The 14,591-nt window shown below is 43.8% G+C and overlaps 1 protein-coding gene across 1 annotated transcript; it reads left to right on the top strand.

The window, feature by feature from the left end:
* Window positions 1-12,693, top strand: LOC148377757 (uncharacterized). The gene is made up of 9 exons (XM_088368138.1): window positions 1-75; window positions 199-276; window positions 1,841-2,011; window positions 2,135-2,212; window positions 3,777-3,947; window positions 4,071-4,148; window positions 5,993-6,081; window positions 12,326-12,355; window positions 12,546-12,693. The coding sequence occupies exons 2-9, from the start codon at window positions 274-276 to the stop codon at window positions 12,571-12,573; spliced, it is 648 nt and encodes a 215-aa protein (XP_088224264.1). The 5' UTR covers window positions 1-75; window positions 199-273; the 3' UTR covers window positions 12,574-12,693.
* Window positions 12,694-14,591: the final 1,898 nt, after the last annotated feature.

Raw genomic sequence — 14,591 nt, 5'->3', positions numbered from 1 at the left:
GTAACTCTACTTTTAACTGCCGTTTCAGATAGATTTGGAATTGCATCACATCCAATTTTGCCTAGAGCGTACACGGTAAGTAACACTCGTTGTGTTTAAGGAGATTTACGTTTGTAATAGCAGAAGTGTAGCCGCGTTGCGTTGTACGTGTGAATGTTGGTCCGGGCGAAATGTTAATGTTTAATTTCATTCCTTTAGGTTCCACGGTGTTTGTTGGCTGCAAGTTTTCCACTGCAAGAAGAGGCTCATATCATTGACCAGGAGCGAGCTACAATGGTGAGTAGCCATAACATTTATGTTAAACACTTCCTATTTCATGTCTAACAGTACTTGATTTAACAAATAACCATAAATAAATACAGTGTGGGCACTGAAGTTAACATATGTGATTATACTGCCTAATCTGTCACGGAGTAGATTGTTGCAAAGTAATATAAGATCCAAAGTTGTAATTCAGAATAGTTTTCAAAAGAAGGCCATTAGAATTATATACAAGTCTGATTACCCTGAACAAGCTATTAATTAAATCACAAATTCTTCAATTCAAAGATTTGGTAGATTATCAGACAAATAATGTCTAACAGTAATTGATTTAACACATCACGATAAGTAGATTGAGTGTGGGCACTCTCAAGTTAACATATGTGATTATACTGCCTAATCTGTTACAGAGTATGTTGTTGCCAAGTAATGTAGAATAGATCCAAAGTAGTAATCCAGAATAGTTTTGAAGAGGCCATTAGAATGATAAACAAATCTGATTACCTTGAACATAATAACAAGCTAAGTGTTTAATATGTCCTATGAAGTCAAAATTGGGCACCATCATGTGGTGAAATTTGGAATTGCATCACATCCAATTTTGCCTGGGAACAAACAGATTACATAAATCTTAGTTTTGAATAAGCCACTCCTTCTCAAACAAGTAAACTCTGCCCATTTTGCGCAGTAGATGTTCTGTTAATATCTAGTATTTATACAAAGTCATAATTTAAATTGCTTTCAACCTTCATTCATCGGTTCAACCAACATTACTCGCTCTTATTACCAACTTGTATTGATTTAACTAAGCGTTTAATACTTCCTATCAGGTCTCAAATCGAGATTTGGCAAAATACAATTTCAGCAAATCCAATTTTGCCAGGGAACAAAAATAGATTAAATAAACTAAATAAGTCCTCTTCCCATTAAATAAATCAGAAAAGTCTGTCTTGTAACCAGTCCTCTTCAAACAAGTAAAGTCTGCCCATTTTGTGCCGTAGATTTTGTGTCTATGCCTAGTATTTAAACAAAATCATAATTTAAACGACTTCTTTCCTTCATTCACTTTGGAAATTTGGAATTGCAGCAAATCGAATTTTGGCAGGGAACAAAAATAGATCAATTAAACTAAATAAGTCTTCTTCCCATTAAATAAATTAAAAAAGTCTGTCTTGTAACCAGTCCTTTTCAAACAAGTAAAGTCTGCCCATTTTGTGCCGTCGATTTTGTGTTAATGCCTAGTATTTATACAAAATCATAATTTAAAGGACTTCATTCCTTCATTCACTTTGGAAATTTGGAATTGCAGCACATCAAATTTTGCCTGGGAAGAAAAGTAGATTAAATAAATTTAATAAGTCTTACTACTTCCCATTAAATAAATTAAATACGTCTTACTTGTTCCCACTCCTTTTCAAAACAGTAGTTTAAAACGAGGGCCCTTCACTCAATCTTTAACCTCAACCCCGCACGTTGTGTTGTATCTGTGAATGTTGGTTGTGGCCAAATGATAGTTTTCTTTCATTCGTTTAGGTTCCAAGAAAACTTGATGTAACTCTACTTTTAACTGCCGTTTCAGATAAGCGGGTATTACGTCGCAGTCAAATGCCGCGGATATGACGTAATTGCCCGAACCTCCGCCAAAATTCAAATCTGTTGGCGCGATGGCCGTGAGCCACTGAGCAGCGACGATTATCAACAGAAATATCTTTATTTTCTGCTTGCAACTGGACCGTCTAGAGCGTACACGGTAAGTAACACTCATTGTGTTTAAGGAGATTTACGTTTGTAATAGCAGAAGTGTAGCCGCGTTGCGTTGTACGTGTGAAAATTGGTCGAGGCGAAATGTTAATGTTTAATTTCATTCCTTTAGGTTCCACGGTGTTTGTTGGCTGCAAGTTTTCCACTGCAAGAAGAGGCTCGTATCATTGACCAGGAGCGAGCTACAATGGTGAGTAGCCATAACATTTATGTTAAACACTTCCTATTTCATGTCTAACAGTACTTGATTTAACAAATAACCATAAATAAATACAGTGTGGGCACTGAAGTTAACATATGTGATTATACTGCCTAATCTGTCACGGAGTAGATTGTTGCAAAGTAATATAAGATCCAAAGTTGTAATTCAGAATAGTTTTCAAAAGAAGGCCATTAGAATTATATACAAGTCTGATTACCCTGAACAAGCTATTAATTAAATCACAAATTCTTCAATTCAAAGATTTGGTAGATTATCAGACAAATAATGTCTAACAGTAATTGATTTAACACATCACGATAAGTAGATTGAGTGTGGGCACTCTCAAGTTAACATATGTGATTATACTGCCTAATCTGTTACAGAGTATGTTGTTGCCAAGTAATGTAGAATAGATCCAAAGTAGTAATCCAGAATAGTTTTGAAGAGGCCATTAGAATGATAAACAAATCTGATTACCTTGAACATAATAACAAGCTAAGTGTTTAATATGTCCTATGAAGTCAAAATTGGGCACCATCATGTGGTGAAATTTGGAATTGCATCACATCCAATTTTGCCTGGGAACAAACAGATTACATAAATCTTAGTTTTGAATAAGCCACTCCTTCTCAAACAAGTAAACTCTGCCCATTTTGCGCAGTAGATGTTCTGTTAATATCTAGTATTTATACAAAGTCATAATTTAAATTGCTTTCAACCTTCATTCATCGGTTCAACCAACATTACTCGCTCTTATTACCAACTTGTATTGATTTAACTAAGCGTTTAATACTTCCTATCAGGTCTCAAATCGAGATTTGGCAAAATACAATTTCAGCAAATCCAATTTTGCCAGGGAACAAAAATAGATTAAATAAACTAAATAAGTCCTCTTCCCATTAAATAAATCAGAAAAGTCTGTCTTGTAACCAGTCCTCTTCAAACAAGTAAAGTCTGCCCATTTTGTGCCGTAGATTTTGTGTCTATGCCTAGTATTTAAACAAAATCATAATTTAAACGACTTCTTTCCTTCATTCACTTTGGAAATTTGGAATTGCAGCAAATCGAATTTTGGCAGGGAACAAAAATAGATCAATTAAACTAAATAAGTCTTCTTCCCATTAAATAAATTAAAAAAGTCTGTCTTGTAACCAGTCCTTTTCAAACAAGTAAAGTCTGCCCATTTTGTGCCGTCGATTTTGTGTTAATGCCTAGTATTTATACAAAATCATAATTTAAAGGACTTCATTCCTTCATTCACTTTGGAAATTTGGAATTGCAACACATCAAATTTTGCCTGGGAAGAAAAGTAGATTAAATAAATTTAATAAGTCTTACTACTTCCCATTAAATAAATTAAATACGTCTTACTTGTTCCCACTCCTTTTCAAAACAGTAGTTTAAAACGAGGGCCCTTCACTCAATCTTTAACCCCAACCCCGCACGTTGTGTTGTATCTGTGAATGTTGGTTGTGGCCAAATGATAGTTTTCTTTCATTCGTTTAGGTTCCAAGAAAACTTGATGTAACTCTACTTTTAACTGCCGTTTCAGATAAGCGGGTATTACGTCGCAGTCATGTGCCGTGGATATGACGTAATTGCCCGAACCTCCGCCAAAATTCAAATCTGTTGGCGCGATGGCCGTGAGCCACTGAGCAGCGACGATTATCAACAGAAATATCTTTATTTTCTGCTTGCAACTGGACCGTCTAGAGCGTACACGGTAAGTAACACTCATTGTGTTTAAGGAGATTTACGTTTGTAATAGCAGAAGTGTAGCCGCGTTGCGTTGTACGTGTGAAAATTGGTCGAGGCGAAATGTTAATGTTTAATTTCATTCCTTTAGGTTCCACGGTGTTTGTTGGCTGCAAGTTTTCCACTGCAAGAAGAGGCTCGTATCATTGACCAGGAGCGAGCTACAATGGTGAGTAGCCATAACATTTATGTTAAACACTTCCTATTTCATGTCTAACAGTACTTGATTTAACAAATAACCATAAATAAATACAGTGTGGGCACTGAAGTTAACATATGTGATTATACTGCCTAATCTGTCACGGAGTAGATTGTTGCAAAGTAATATAAGATCCAAAGTTGTAATTCAGAATAGTTTTCAAAAGAAGGCCATTAGAATTATATACAAGTCTGATTACCCTTAACATAACAACAAGCTATTAATTAAATCACAAATTCTTCAATTCAAAGATTTGGTAGATTATCAGACAAATAATGTCTAACAGTAATTGATTTAACACATCACGATAAGTAGATTGAGTGTGGGCACTCTCAAGTTAACAGATATGATTATACTGCCTAATCTGTTACAGAGTATGTTGTTGCCAAGTAATGTAGAATAGATCCAAAGTAGTAATCCAGAATAGTTTTGAAGAGGCCATTAGAATAATAAACAAATCTGATTACCTTGAACATAATAACAAGCTAAGTGTTTAATATGTCCTATGAAGTCAAAATTGGGCACCATCATGTGGTGAAATTTGGAATTGCATCACATCCAATTTTGCCTGGGAACAAACAGATTAAATAAATCTTAGTTTTGAATAAGCCACTCCTTCTCAAACAAGTAAACTCTGCCCATTTCGCGCAGTAGATGTTCTGTTAATATCTAGTATTTATACAAAGTCATAATTTAAATTGCTTTCAACCTTCATTCATCGGTTCAACCAACATTACTCGCTCTTATTACCAACTTGTATTGATTTAACTAAGCGTTTAATACTTCCTATCAGGTCTCAAGGCAAGATTTGGCAAAATACAATTTCAGCAAATCCAATTTTGCCAGGGAACAAAAATAGATTAAATAAACTAAATAAGTCTTCTTCCCATTAAATAAATCAGAAAAGTCTGTCTTGTAACCAGTCCTCTTCAAACAAGTAAAGTCTGCCCATTTTGTGCCGTAGATTTTGTGTCTATGCCTAGTATTTAAACAAAATCATAATTTAAACGACTTCTTTCCTTCATTCACTTTGGAAATTTGGAATTGCAGCAAATCGAATTTTGCCAGGGAACAAAAATAGATCAATTAAACTAAATAAGTCTTCTTCCCATTAAATAAATTAAAAAAGTCTGTCTTGTAACCAGTCCTTTTCAAACAAGTAAAGTCTGCCCATTTTGTGCCGTCGATTTTGTGTTAATGCCTAGTATTTATACAAAATCATAATTTAAAGGACTTCATTCCTTCATTCACTTTGGAAATTTGGAATTGCAGCACATCAAATTTTGCCTGGGAAGAAAAGTAGATTAAATAAATTTAATAAGTCTTACTACTTCCCATTAAATAAATTAAATACGTCTTACTTGTTCCCACTCCTTTACAAAAAAGTAGTTTAAAACGAGGTCCCGTCACTCAACCTTTAACCCTATTTATTCACCTTCTAGGCTAAGTGTTAAAGGCTAAGTGTTAAAGGCTAAGTGTTAAAGGCTAAGTGTTAGAGGCTAAGTGCCAGAGGCTAGGCGCCAGAGGCGAGTTTTTGTGGGCTGAAGTTTTAGTGGGGTTAGTGTGAATACAATCCAAAAGAATACAACAGAATACAATACAATAGAATATAATACATAGATTAAATTCAATAGCTCTTACTACTTCCCATTAAATAAATTAAATACGTCTTACTTGTTCCCAATCCTTTTCAAAAAAGTAGTTTAAAACGAGGGCCCTTCACTCAACCTTTAACCTCAACCCCGCACGTCACATTGTGTTGTATCTGTGAATGTTGGTTGTGGCCAAATGATAGTTTTCTTTCATTCGTTTAGGTTCCACGGTGTTTGTTGGCTATGTTTTCCACTGTCAGAAGGATGAAAATACAAAGTACAACGCTTGGACGTGGGCGAAGACGTCACCGGTGAGTCCTTCCTTCCTATTTATTTACCTTCTAGATGCTAGAGGCTAAGTGTTAGAGGCTAAGTGTTAGAGGCTAAGTGTTAAACACAATACGAACAACACAACGATACTGCACTGAACAACACGATACCGCACTGAGAAACACGATACCGCACTGAACAACACGATACCGCACTGAACAACACCATGCCGCACTGAACACCATGCCACACTGAACAACACCATCCCGCACTGAACAACACCATGCCGCACTAAACAACACCATGCCGCACTGAACAACACCATGCCTCACTGAACGACACCATGCCGCACTGAAAGACACCATGCCGCACTGAACGACACCATGCCGCACTGAAAGACACCATCCCGCACTGAACACCATGCCGCACTGAACAACACCATCCTGCACTGAACAACACCATCCCGCACTGAACAACACCATGCCGCACTGAACAACATTATGCCGCACTGAACATTATGCCGCACTGAACAACACCATGCCGCACTGAACAACACCATGCCGCACTGAACAACATTATGCAGCACTGAACAACACCATGCCGCACTGAACAACACCATGCCGCACTGAACAACACCATGCCGCACTGAACAACATTATGCCGCACTGAACAACACCATGCCGCACTGAACAACACCATCCTGCACTGAACAACACCATTCCGCATTGAACACCATGCCGCACTGAACAACACCATCCCGCACTGAACAACACCATCCCGCACTGAACAACACCATCCTGCACTGAACAACACCATCCCGCACTGAACAACACCATGCCGCATTGAACAACACCATGCCGCACTGAACAACACCATCCTGCACTGAACAACACCATGCCGCACTGAACAACACCATGCCGCACTGAACAACACCATGCCGCACTGAACAACATTATGCCGCACTGAACAACATTATGCCGCACTAAACAACATTATGTCGCACTGAACAACACCATGCCGCACTGAACAACACCATGCTGCACTGAACAACATTATGCCGCACTGAACAACACGATCCCGCATTGAACAACACCATCCCGCAGTGAACAACACCATGCCGCATTGAACAACACCATGCCGCACTGAACAACACCATGCTGCACTGAACAACATTATGCTGCACTGAACAACACGATCCTGCATTGAACAACACCATGCCGCACTGAACAACACCATCCTGCACTGAACAACACCTTTCCACACTGAACAACACCATGCCGCACTGAACAACATTATGCCGCACTGAACAACACCATGCCGCACTGAACAACACCATGCCGCACTGAACAACACCATGCCGCACTGAACAACACCATGCCGCAATGAACAACACCATGCCGCACTGAACAACACCATCCTGCACTGAACAACACCATCCCGCACTGAACAACACCATGCCGCACTGAACAACATTATGCCGCACTGAACATTATGCCGCACTGAAAAACACCATGCCGCACTGAACAACACCATGCCGCACTGAACAACATTATGCAGCACTGAACAACACCATGCCGCACTGAACAACACCATGCCGCACTGAACAACACCATGCCGCACTGAACAACATTATGCCGCACTGAACAACACCATGCCGCACTGAACAACACCATCCTGCACTGAACAACACCATTCCGCATTGAACACCATGCCGCACTGAACAACACCATGCCGCACTGAACAACACCATCCCGCACTGAACAACACCATTTCGCACTGAACAACACCATGCCGCACTGAACAACACCATGCCGCACTGAACAACATTATAACGCACTGAACAACACCATCCCGCACTGAACAACACCATGCCGCACTAAACAACATTATGCCGCACTGAACAACATTATGCCGAAATGAACAACACCATGCCGCACTGAACAAAACCATGCCGCACTGAACAACACCATCCTGCACTGAACAAAACCATCCCGCACTGAACAACACCATGCCGCACTGAACAACACCATGCCGCACTGAACAACACCATGCCGCAATGAACAACACCATCCCGCACTGAACAACATTATGCCGCACTGAACAACATTATGCCGCACTGAACAACATTATGTCGCACTGAACAACATTATGCCGCACTGAACAACACCATGCCGCACTGAACAACACCATGCCGCACTGAACAACACCATGCCGCACTGAACAACACCATGCCGCACTGAACAACACGATCCCGCATTGAACAACACCATGCCGCACTGAACAACACCATCCTGCACTGAACAACACCATCCCGCACTGAACAACACCATGCCGCACTGAACAACATTATGGCGCACTGAACAACATTATGCCGCACTGAACAACACCATGCCGCACTGAACAACACCATGCCGCACTGAACAACACCATGCCGCACTGAACAACACCATGCCGCACTGAACAACACCATGCCGCACTGAACAACACCATGCCGCACTGAACAACATTATGCCGCACTGAACAACACCATGCCGCACTGAACAACACCATGCCGCACTGAACAACACGATCCCGCATTGAACAACACCATCCTGCACTGAACAACACCATGCCGCACTGAACAACACCATGCCGCACTGAACAACACCATGCCGCACTGAACAACACCATTCCGCACTGAACAACACCATGCCGCACTGAACAACACCATCCTGCACTGAACAACACCATCCCGCACTGAACAACACCATGCCGCATTAAACAACACCATGCCGCACTGAACAACACCATCCTGCACTGAACAACACCATGCCGCACTGAACAACACCATGCCGCACTGAACAACACCATGCCGCACTGAACAACATTATGCCGCACTGAACAACATTATGCCGCACTAAACAACATTATGCCGCACTGAACAACACCATGCTGCACTGAACAACATTATGCCGCACTGAACAACACGATCCCGCATTGAACAACACCATCCCGCAGTGAACAACACCATGCCGCATTGAACAACACCATGCCGCACTGAACAACACCATGCTGCACTGAACAACATTATGCTGCACTGAACAACACGATCCTGTATTGAACAACACCATGCCGCACTGAACAACACCATCCTGCACTGAACAACACCATGCCGCACTGAACAACACCATGCCGCACTGAACAACATTATGCCGCACTGAAAAACACCATGCCGCACTGAACAACACCATCCCGCACTGAACAACACCATGCCGCATTGAACAACACCATGCCGCACTGAACAACACCATGCTGCACTGAACAACACCATGCTGCACTGAACAACACGATCCTGCATTGAACAACACCATGCCGCACTGAACAACACCATCCTGCACTGAACAACACCATCCTGCACTGAACAACACCACCCCGCACTGAACAACATGATCCCGCATTGAACAACACCATCCCGCACTGAACAACACCATGCCGCACTGAACAACACCATTCCGCACTGAACAACACCATGCCGCACTGAACAACACCATGCCGCACTGAACAACACCATGCCGCACTGAACAACACCCTGCCGCACTGAACAACACCATGCCGCACTGAACAACACCATGCCGCACTGAACAACACCATGCCGCACTGAACAACATTATGCCGCACTGAACAACACCATGCCGCACTTAACAACACCATCCCGCACTGAACAACACCATGCCGCATTGAACAACACCATGCCGCACTGAACAACACCATCCTGCACTGAACAACACCATCCCGCACTAAACAACACCATGCCGCACTGAACAACATTATGGCGCACTGGACAACATTATGCCGCACTGAACAACACCATGCTGCACTGAACAACATTATGCTGCACTGAACAACACGATCCTGCATTGAACAACACCATGCCGCACTGAACAACACCATCCTGCACTGAACAACACCATGCCGCACTGAACAACACCATGCCGCACTGAACAACATTATGCCGCACTGAAAAACACCATGCCGCACTGAACAACACCATCCCGCACTGAACAACACCATGCCGCATTGAACAACACCATGCCGCACTGAACAACACCATGCTGCACTGAACAACATTATGCTGCACTGAACAACACGATCCTGCATTGAACAACACCATGCCGCACTGAACAACACCATCCTGCACTGAACAACACCATCCTGCACTGAACAACACCACCCCGCACTGAACAACATGATCCCGCATTGAACAACACCATCCCGCACTGAACAACACCATGACGCACTGAACAACACCATGACGCACTGAACAACACCATGCCGCACTGAACAACACCATGCCGCACTGAACAACACCATGCCGCACTGAACAACACCATGCCGCACTGAACAACACCATGCCGCACTGAACAACACCATGCCGCACTGAACAACACCATGCCGCATTGAACAACACCATGCCGCATTGAACAACACCATCCTGCACTGAACAACACCATCCCGCACTGAACAACACCATCCCGCACTGAACAACATTATGGCGCACTGGACAACATTATGCCGCACTGAACAACACCATGCCGCACTGAACAACACCATGCCGCACTGAACAACACCATGCCGCACTGAACAACACCATGCCGCACTGAACAACATTATGCCGCACTGAACAACACCATGCCGCACTGAACAACACCATGCCGCACTGAACAACACGATCCCGCATCGAACAACACCATCCTGCACTGAACAACACCATGCCGCACTGAACAACACCATGCCGCACTGAACAACACCATTCCACACTGAACAACACCATGCCGCACTGAACAACACCATCCTGCACTGAACAACACCATCCCGCACTGAACAACACCATGCCGCATTGAACAACACCATGCCGCACTGAACAACACCATCCTGCACTGAACAACACCATGCCGCACTGAACAACACCATGCCGCACTGAACAACACCATGCCGCACTGAACAACATTATGCCGCACTGAACAACATTATGCCGCACTAAACAACATTATGTCGCACTGAACAACACCATGCCGCACTGAACAACACCATGCTGCACTGAACAACATTATGCCGCACTGAACAACACGATCCCGCATTGAACAACACCATCCCGCAGTGAACAACACCATGCCGCATTGAACAACACCATGCCGCACTGAACAACACCATGCTGCACTGAACAACATTATGCTGCACTGAACAACACGATCCTGCATTGAACAACACCATGCCGCACTGAACAACACCATCCTGCACTGAACAACACCTTTCCACACTGAACAACACCATACCGCACTGAACAACATTATGCCGCACTGAACAACACCATGCCGCACTGAACAACACCATGCCGCACTGAACAACACCATGCCGCAATGAACAACACCATCCCGCACTGAACAACACCATGCCGCATTGAACAACACCATGCCGCACTGAACAACACCATCCCGCACTGAACAACACCACCCCGCACTGAACAACACGATCCCGCATTGAACAACACCATCCCGGACTGAACAACACCATGCCGCACTGAACAACACCATTCCGCACTGAACAACACCATGCCGCACTGAACAACACCATGCCGCACTGAACAACACCATGCCGCACTGAACAACACCATGCCGCACTGAACAACATTATGCCGCACTGAACAACACCATGCCGCACTGAACAACACCATCCCGCACTGAACAACACCATGCCGCATTGAACAACACCATGCCGCACTGAACAACACCATCCTGCACTGAACAACACCATCCCGCACTGAACAACACCATGCCGCACTGAACAACATTATGGCGCACTGAACAACATTATGCCGCACTGAACAACACCATGCCGCACTGAACAACACCATGCCGCACTGAACAACACCATGCCGCACTGAACAACATTATGCCGCACTGAACAACACCATGCCGCACTGAACAACACCATGCCGCACTGAACAACACCATGCCGCACTGAACAACACGACGTCGCACTGAACAACACGACGCCGCACAGAACAACACGACGCCGCACAGAATAACACAATACCGCACAGAACAACACAATACCGCACAAACAGTTTTAGATAATAGTACGTCGCAGTCATGTGACGCGGACATGACGTCAATAGGCGGAACTCACGGCAAAATTATAATCCGTGGGCGTGGCTTGCAACAGGAAGTAGGAAAGCGGCAGTTCTGGCAAACAAGACACAGCTGTTAGTAACACGATGACTAACAAGGCAAATATTTTTGTTTTCAGCTTGCAACTTGACCGTCTAGAGCGTACAAGGTAATTACAACTGTTTTTTTTTAGCCCTGAAAAGCAAGGGAGTGTGGCGTTTGGGAGGAATGTCGAACTCGGCGTCTGCTTCCAGCCACAGACGCCAAATTTCGACGATTATTTCGACTGGTCAACGGTTGTAAATTATTGCGTTGACTAAAAACTTTATTTAACTCTACTCTTAACTTTGCCGTTTCAGATATGCGGGTATTACACCGCGGAAATGACGTCAATAGGCTGAACTCTCGCCAAAATTCAAATCTGTGGGCGCAATGGCCTTGAGCGAGACACCGGATACAAACACGACGATTATCAACAGAAATATCTTTATTTTCCGCTTGCAAGTGGACCGTCTAGAGCGTACACGGTAAGTACAACTCATTGTGTTTAAAAAGATTTACGTTTGTGTAGTTTGCGTTGCGTTGTATCTGTGAATGTTGGTTGAGGCTAAATGTTAATGTTTAATTTCATTCCTTTAGGTTCCACGGTGTTTGTTGGCTGTATGTTTTCCACTGCAAGAAGAGGCTCGTATCATTGACCAGCAGGAGCTACAATGGTGAGTACCCCTTTCGTCTTCCATTTATGTTAAACACTTCCTATTTCATGTCTAACAGTACTCGATTTAACAAATAACCATAAATAAATACAGTGTGGGCAGTCACGTTAACATATGTGATTATCCTGCCTAATATGTTTATCACAAATATGTCACTAATCACTGATATGTTTATTTGTTTATCACAACACCTTTGGACCTTCAGCAATCGATTATTTACCTTCATCTACATAGAGACAGAACGATGGTGTCTTAAACATCTCATTCATTTCACCAAATAACTTCACGCAGGTGGATAACGGCCGTCTCGGTCACGCTATGTTGCGTGATGCAGTTTTGAAGAACCAAATGCATTTATTCAATGAATAAGTCAAGCTAGTTCTATGTTTATGATGTTGTAAGTTACGGTACCGATTGAAGTTGAGTTCGAAGCCAGTGGAAAACAGCGCTGCGTTTGTGCTCTCCAGGTACAAATGTTGTGATCTCTGACTGACGACCGGGCGAGACTCGAGTAAGAGATGTCCAAACGAGCTCCGGCAGGGCGGGCCAAGGCGGAGCGAACGGACGCCCTTCAGGCCGCCAATGACGAGCTGAGAACCAAACTGATGGACGTCCAGTTAGAACTTCAGCAGGAGAAGAACAAGGTGAAAACCTCAACAGACAGACACTGCCTGCCTCCCTGCCTGCCTCCCTGCCTGCCTCCCTGCCTGCCTCCCTCCCTCCCTCCCAGTTTTCCCGATGTAGATTAGACATGCGTGTGCCATGACTGTGTCAGCCTACATCAACAAATGCACCGAGGACGTCAGCACCACTAAGAATATCATCACCCGGGGCAACCAACGACCCTGGATGACTGAGGAGGTACGTCAAACGCTACGAGCGCGGAACTCTGCCTTCAAGTCTGGCGACAAGGAGACACTGAGGACAGCGAGAGCCAACTTGAACCGTGCCATCAGGATAGCGAAGCGAGACCGCAGTCGAAAATTTCAGGATCGTTTCCACGACGTCAAAAACATCAGGAGTATGTGGCAAGGCATACGGGCGATTACAGACTACAACTCACCCTCCCCCCCCCCCGGTGGGTGTAGTTGATGCTGACTTTCTAAATGGTCTAAATAACTTCTTTGGGAGGTTCGAGGCACTAAACGGCACTCCAGCAGTTAAAACTGTCCCCCATCAGGAAGAGGAGGTACTCTGCCTTGACTCCGCCGATGTGTTGAAGACCCTGAGGAGAGTCAACCCCTGTAAGGCCCCTGGCCCCGACAACATTCCTGGGCGTGTGTTCAGGGAATGTGCAAGTCATCTGGCTGGGGTCATCACAGACATTTTTAACACCTCGCTGGGCCAAGCCACAGTGCCGGCGTGCTTTAAGACTGCCTCCATCATTCCGGTGCCGAAGAAACCTCAAATCACCTCATTTAATGATTACCGGCCTGTTGCACTGACTCCGGTTATGATGAAGTGCTTCGAAAGGCTGCTTAAAGGTCACATCGTTTCCAGACTCCCCCTATTATTTGACCCGTTCCAGTTTGCCGACCGGCAAAACCGCTCCACTCAGGACGCCATCTCCTCCGTTCTTCACCTGAGCCTGGCTCACCTGGAGGAGAAGAACACCCATGTGCGGAGGCTGTTCCTGGACTTCAGCTCAGCGTTTAACACCATCATCCCACAGCATCTGGTAGGAAAATT

Source organism: Syngnathus floridae, unplaced genomic scaffold (assembly GCF_059516105.1).
Source record: "Syngnathus floridae isolate MCC-2025c unplaced genomic scaffold, RoL_Sflo_1.0 HiC_scaffold_93, whole genome shotgun sequence".
Taxonomy (NCBI): Eukaryota; Metazoa; Chordata; class Actinopteri; order Syngnathiformes; family Syngnathidae; genus Syngnathus; species Syngnathus floridae.
This window is presented reverse-complemented; position numbering and strand designations above follow the sequence as displayed.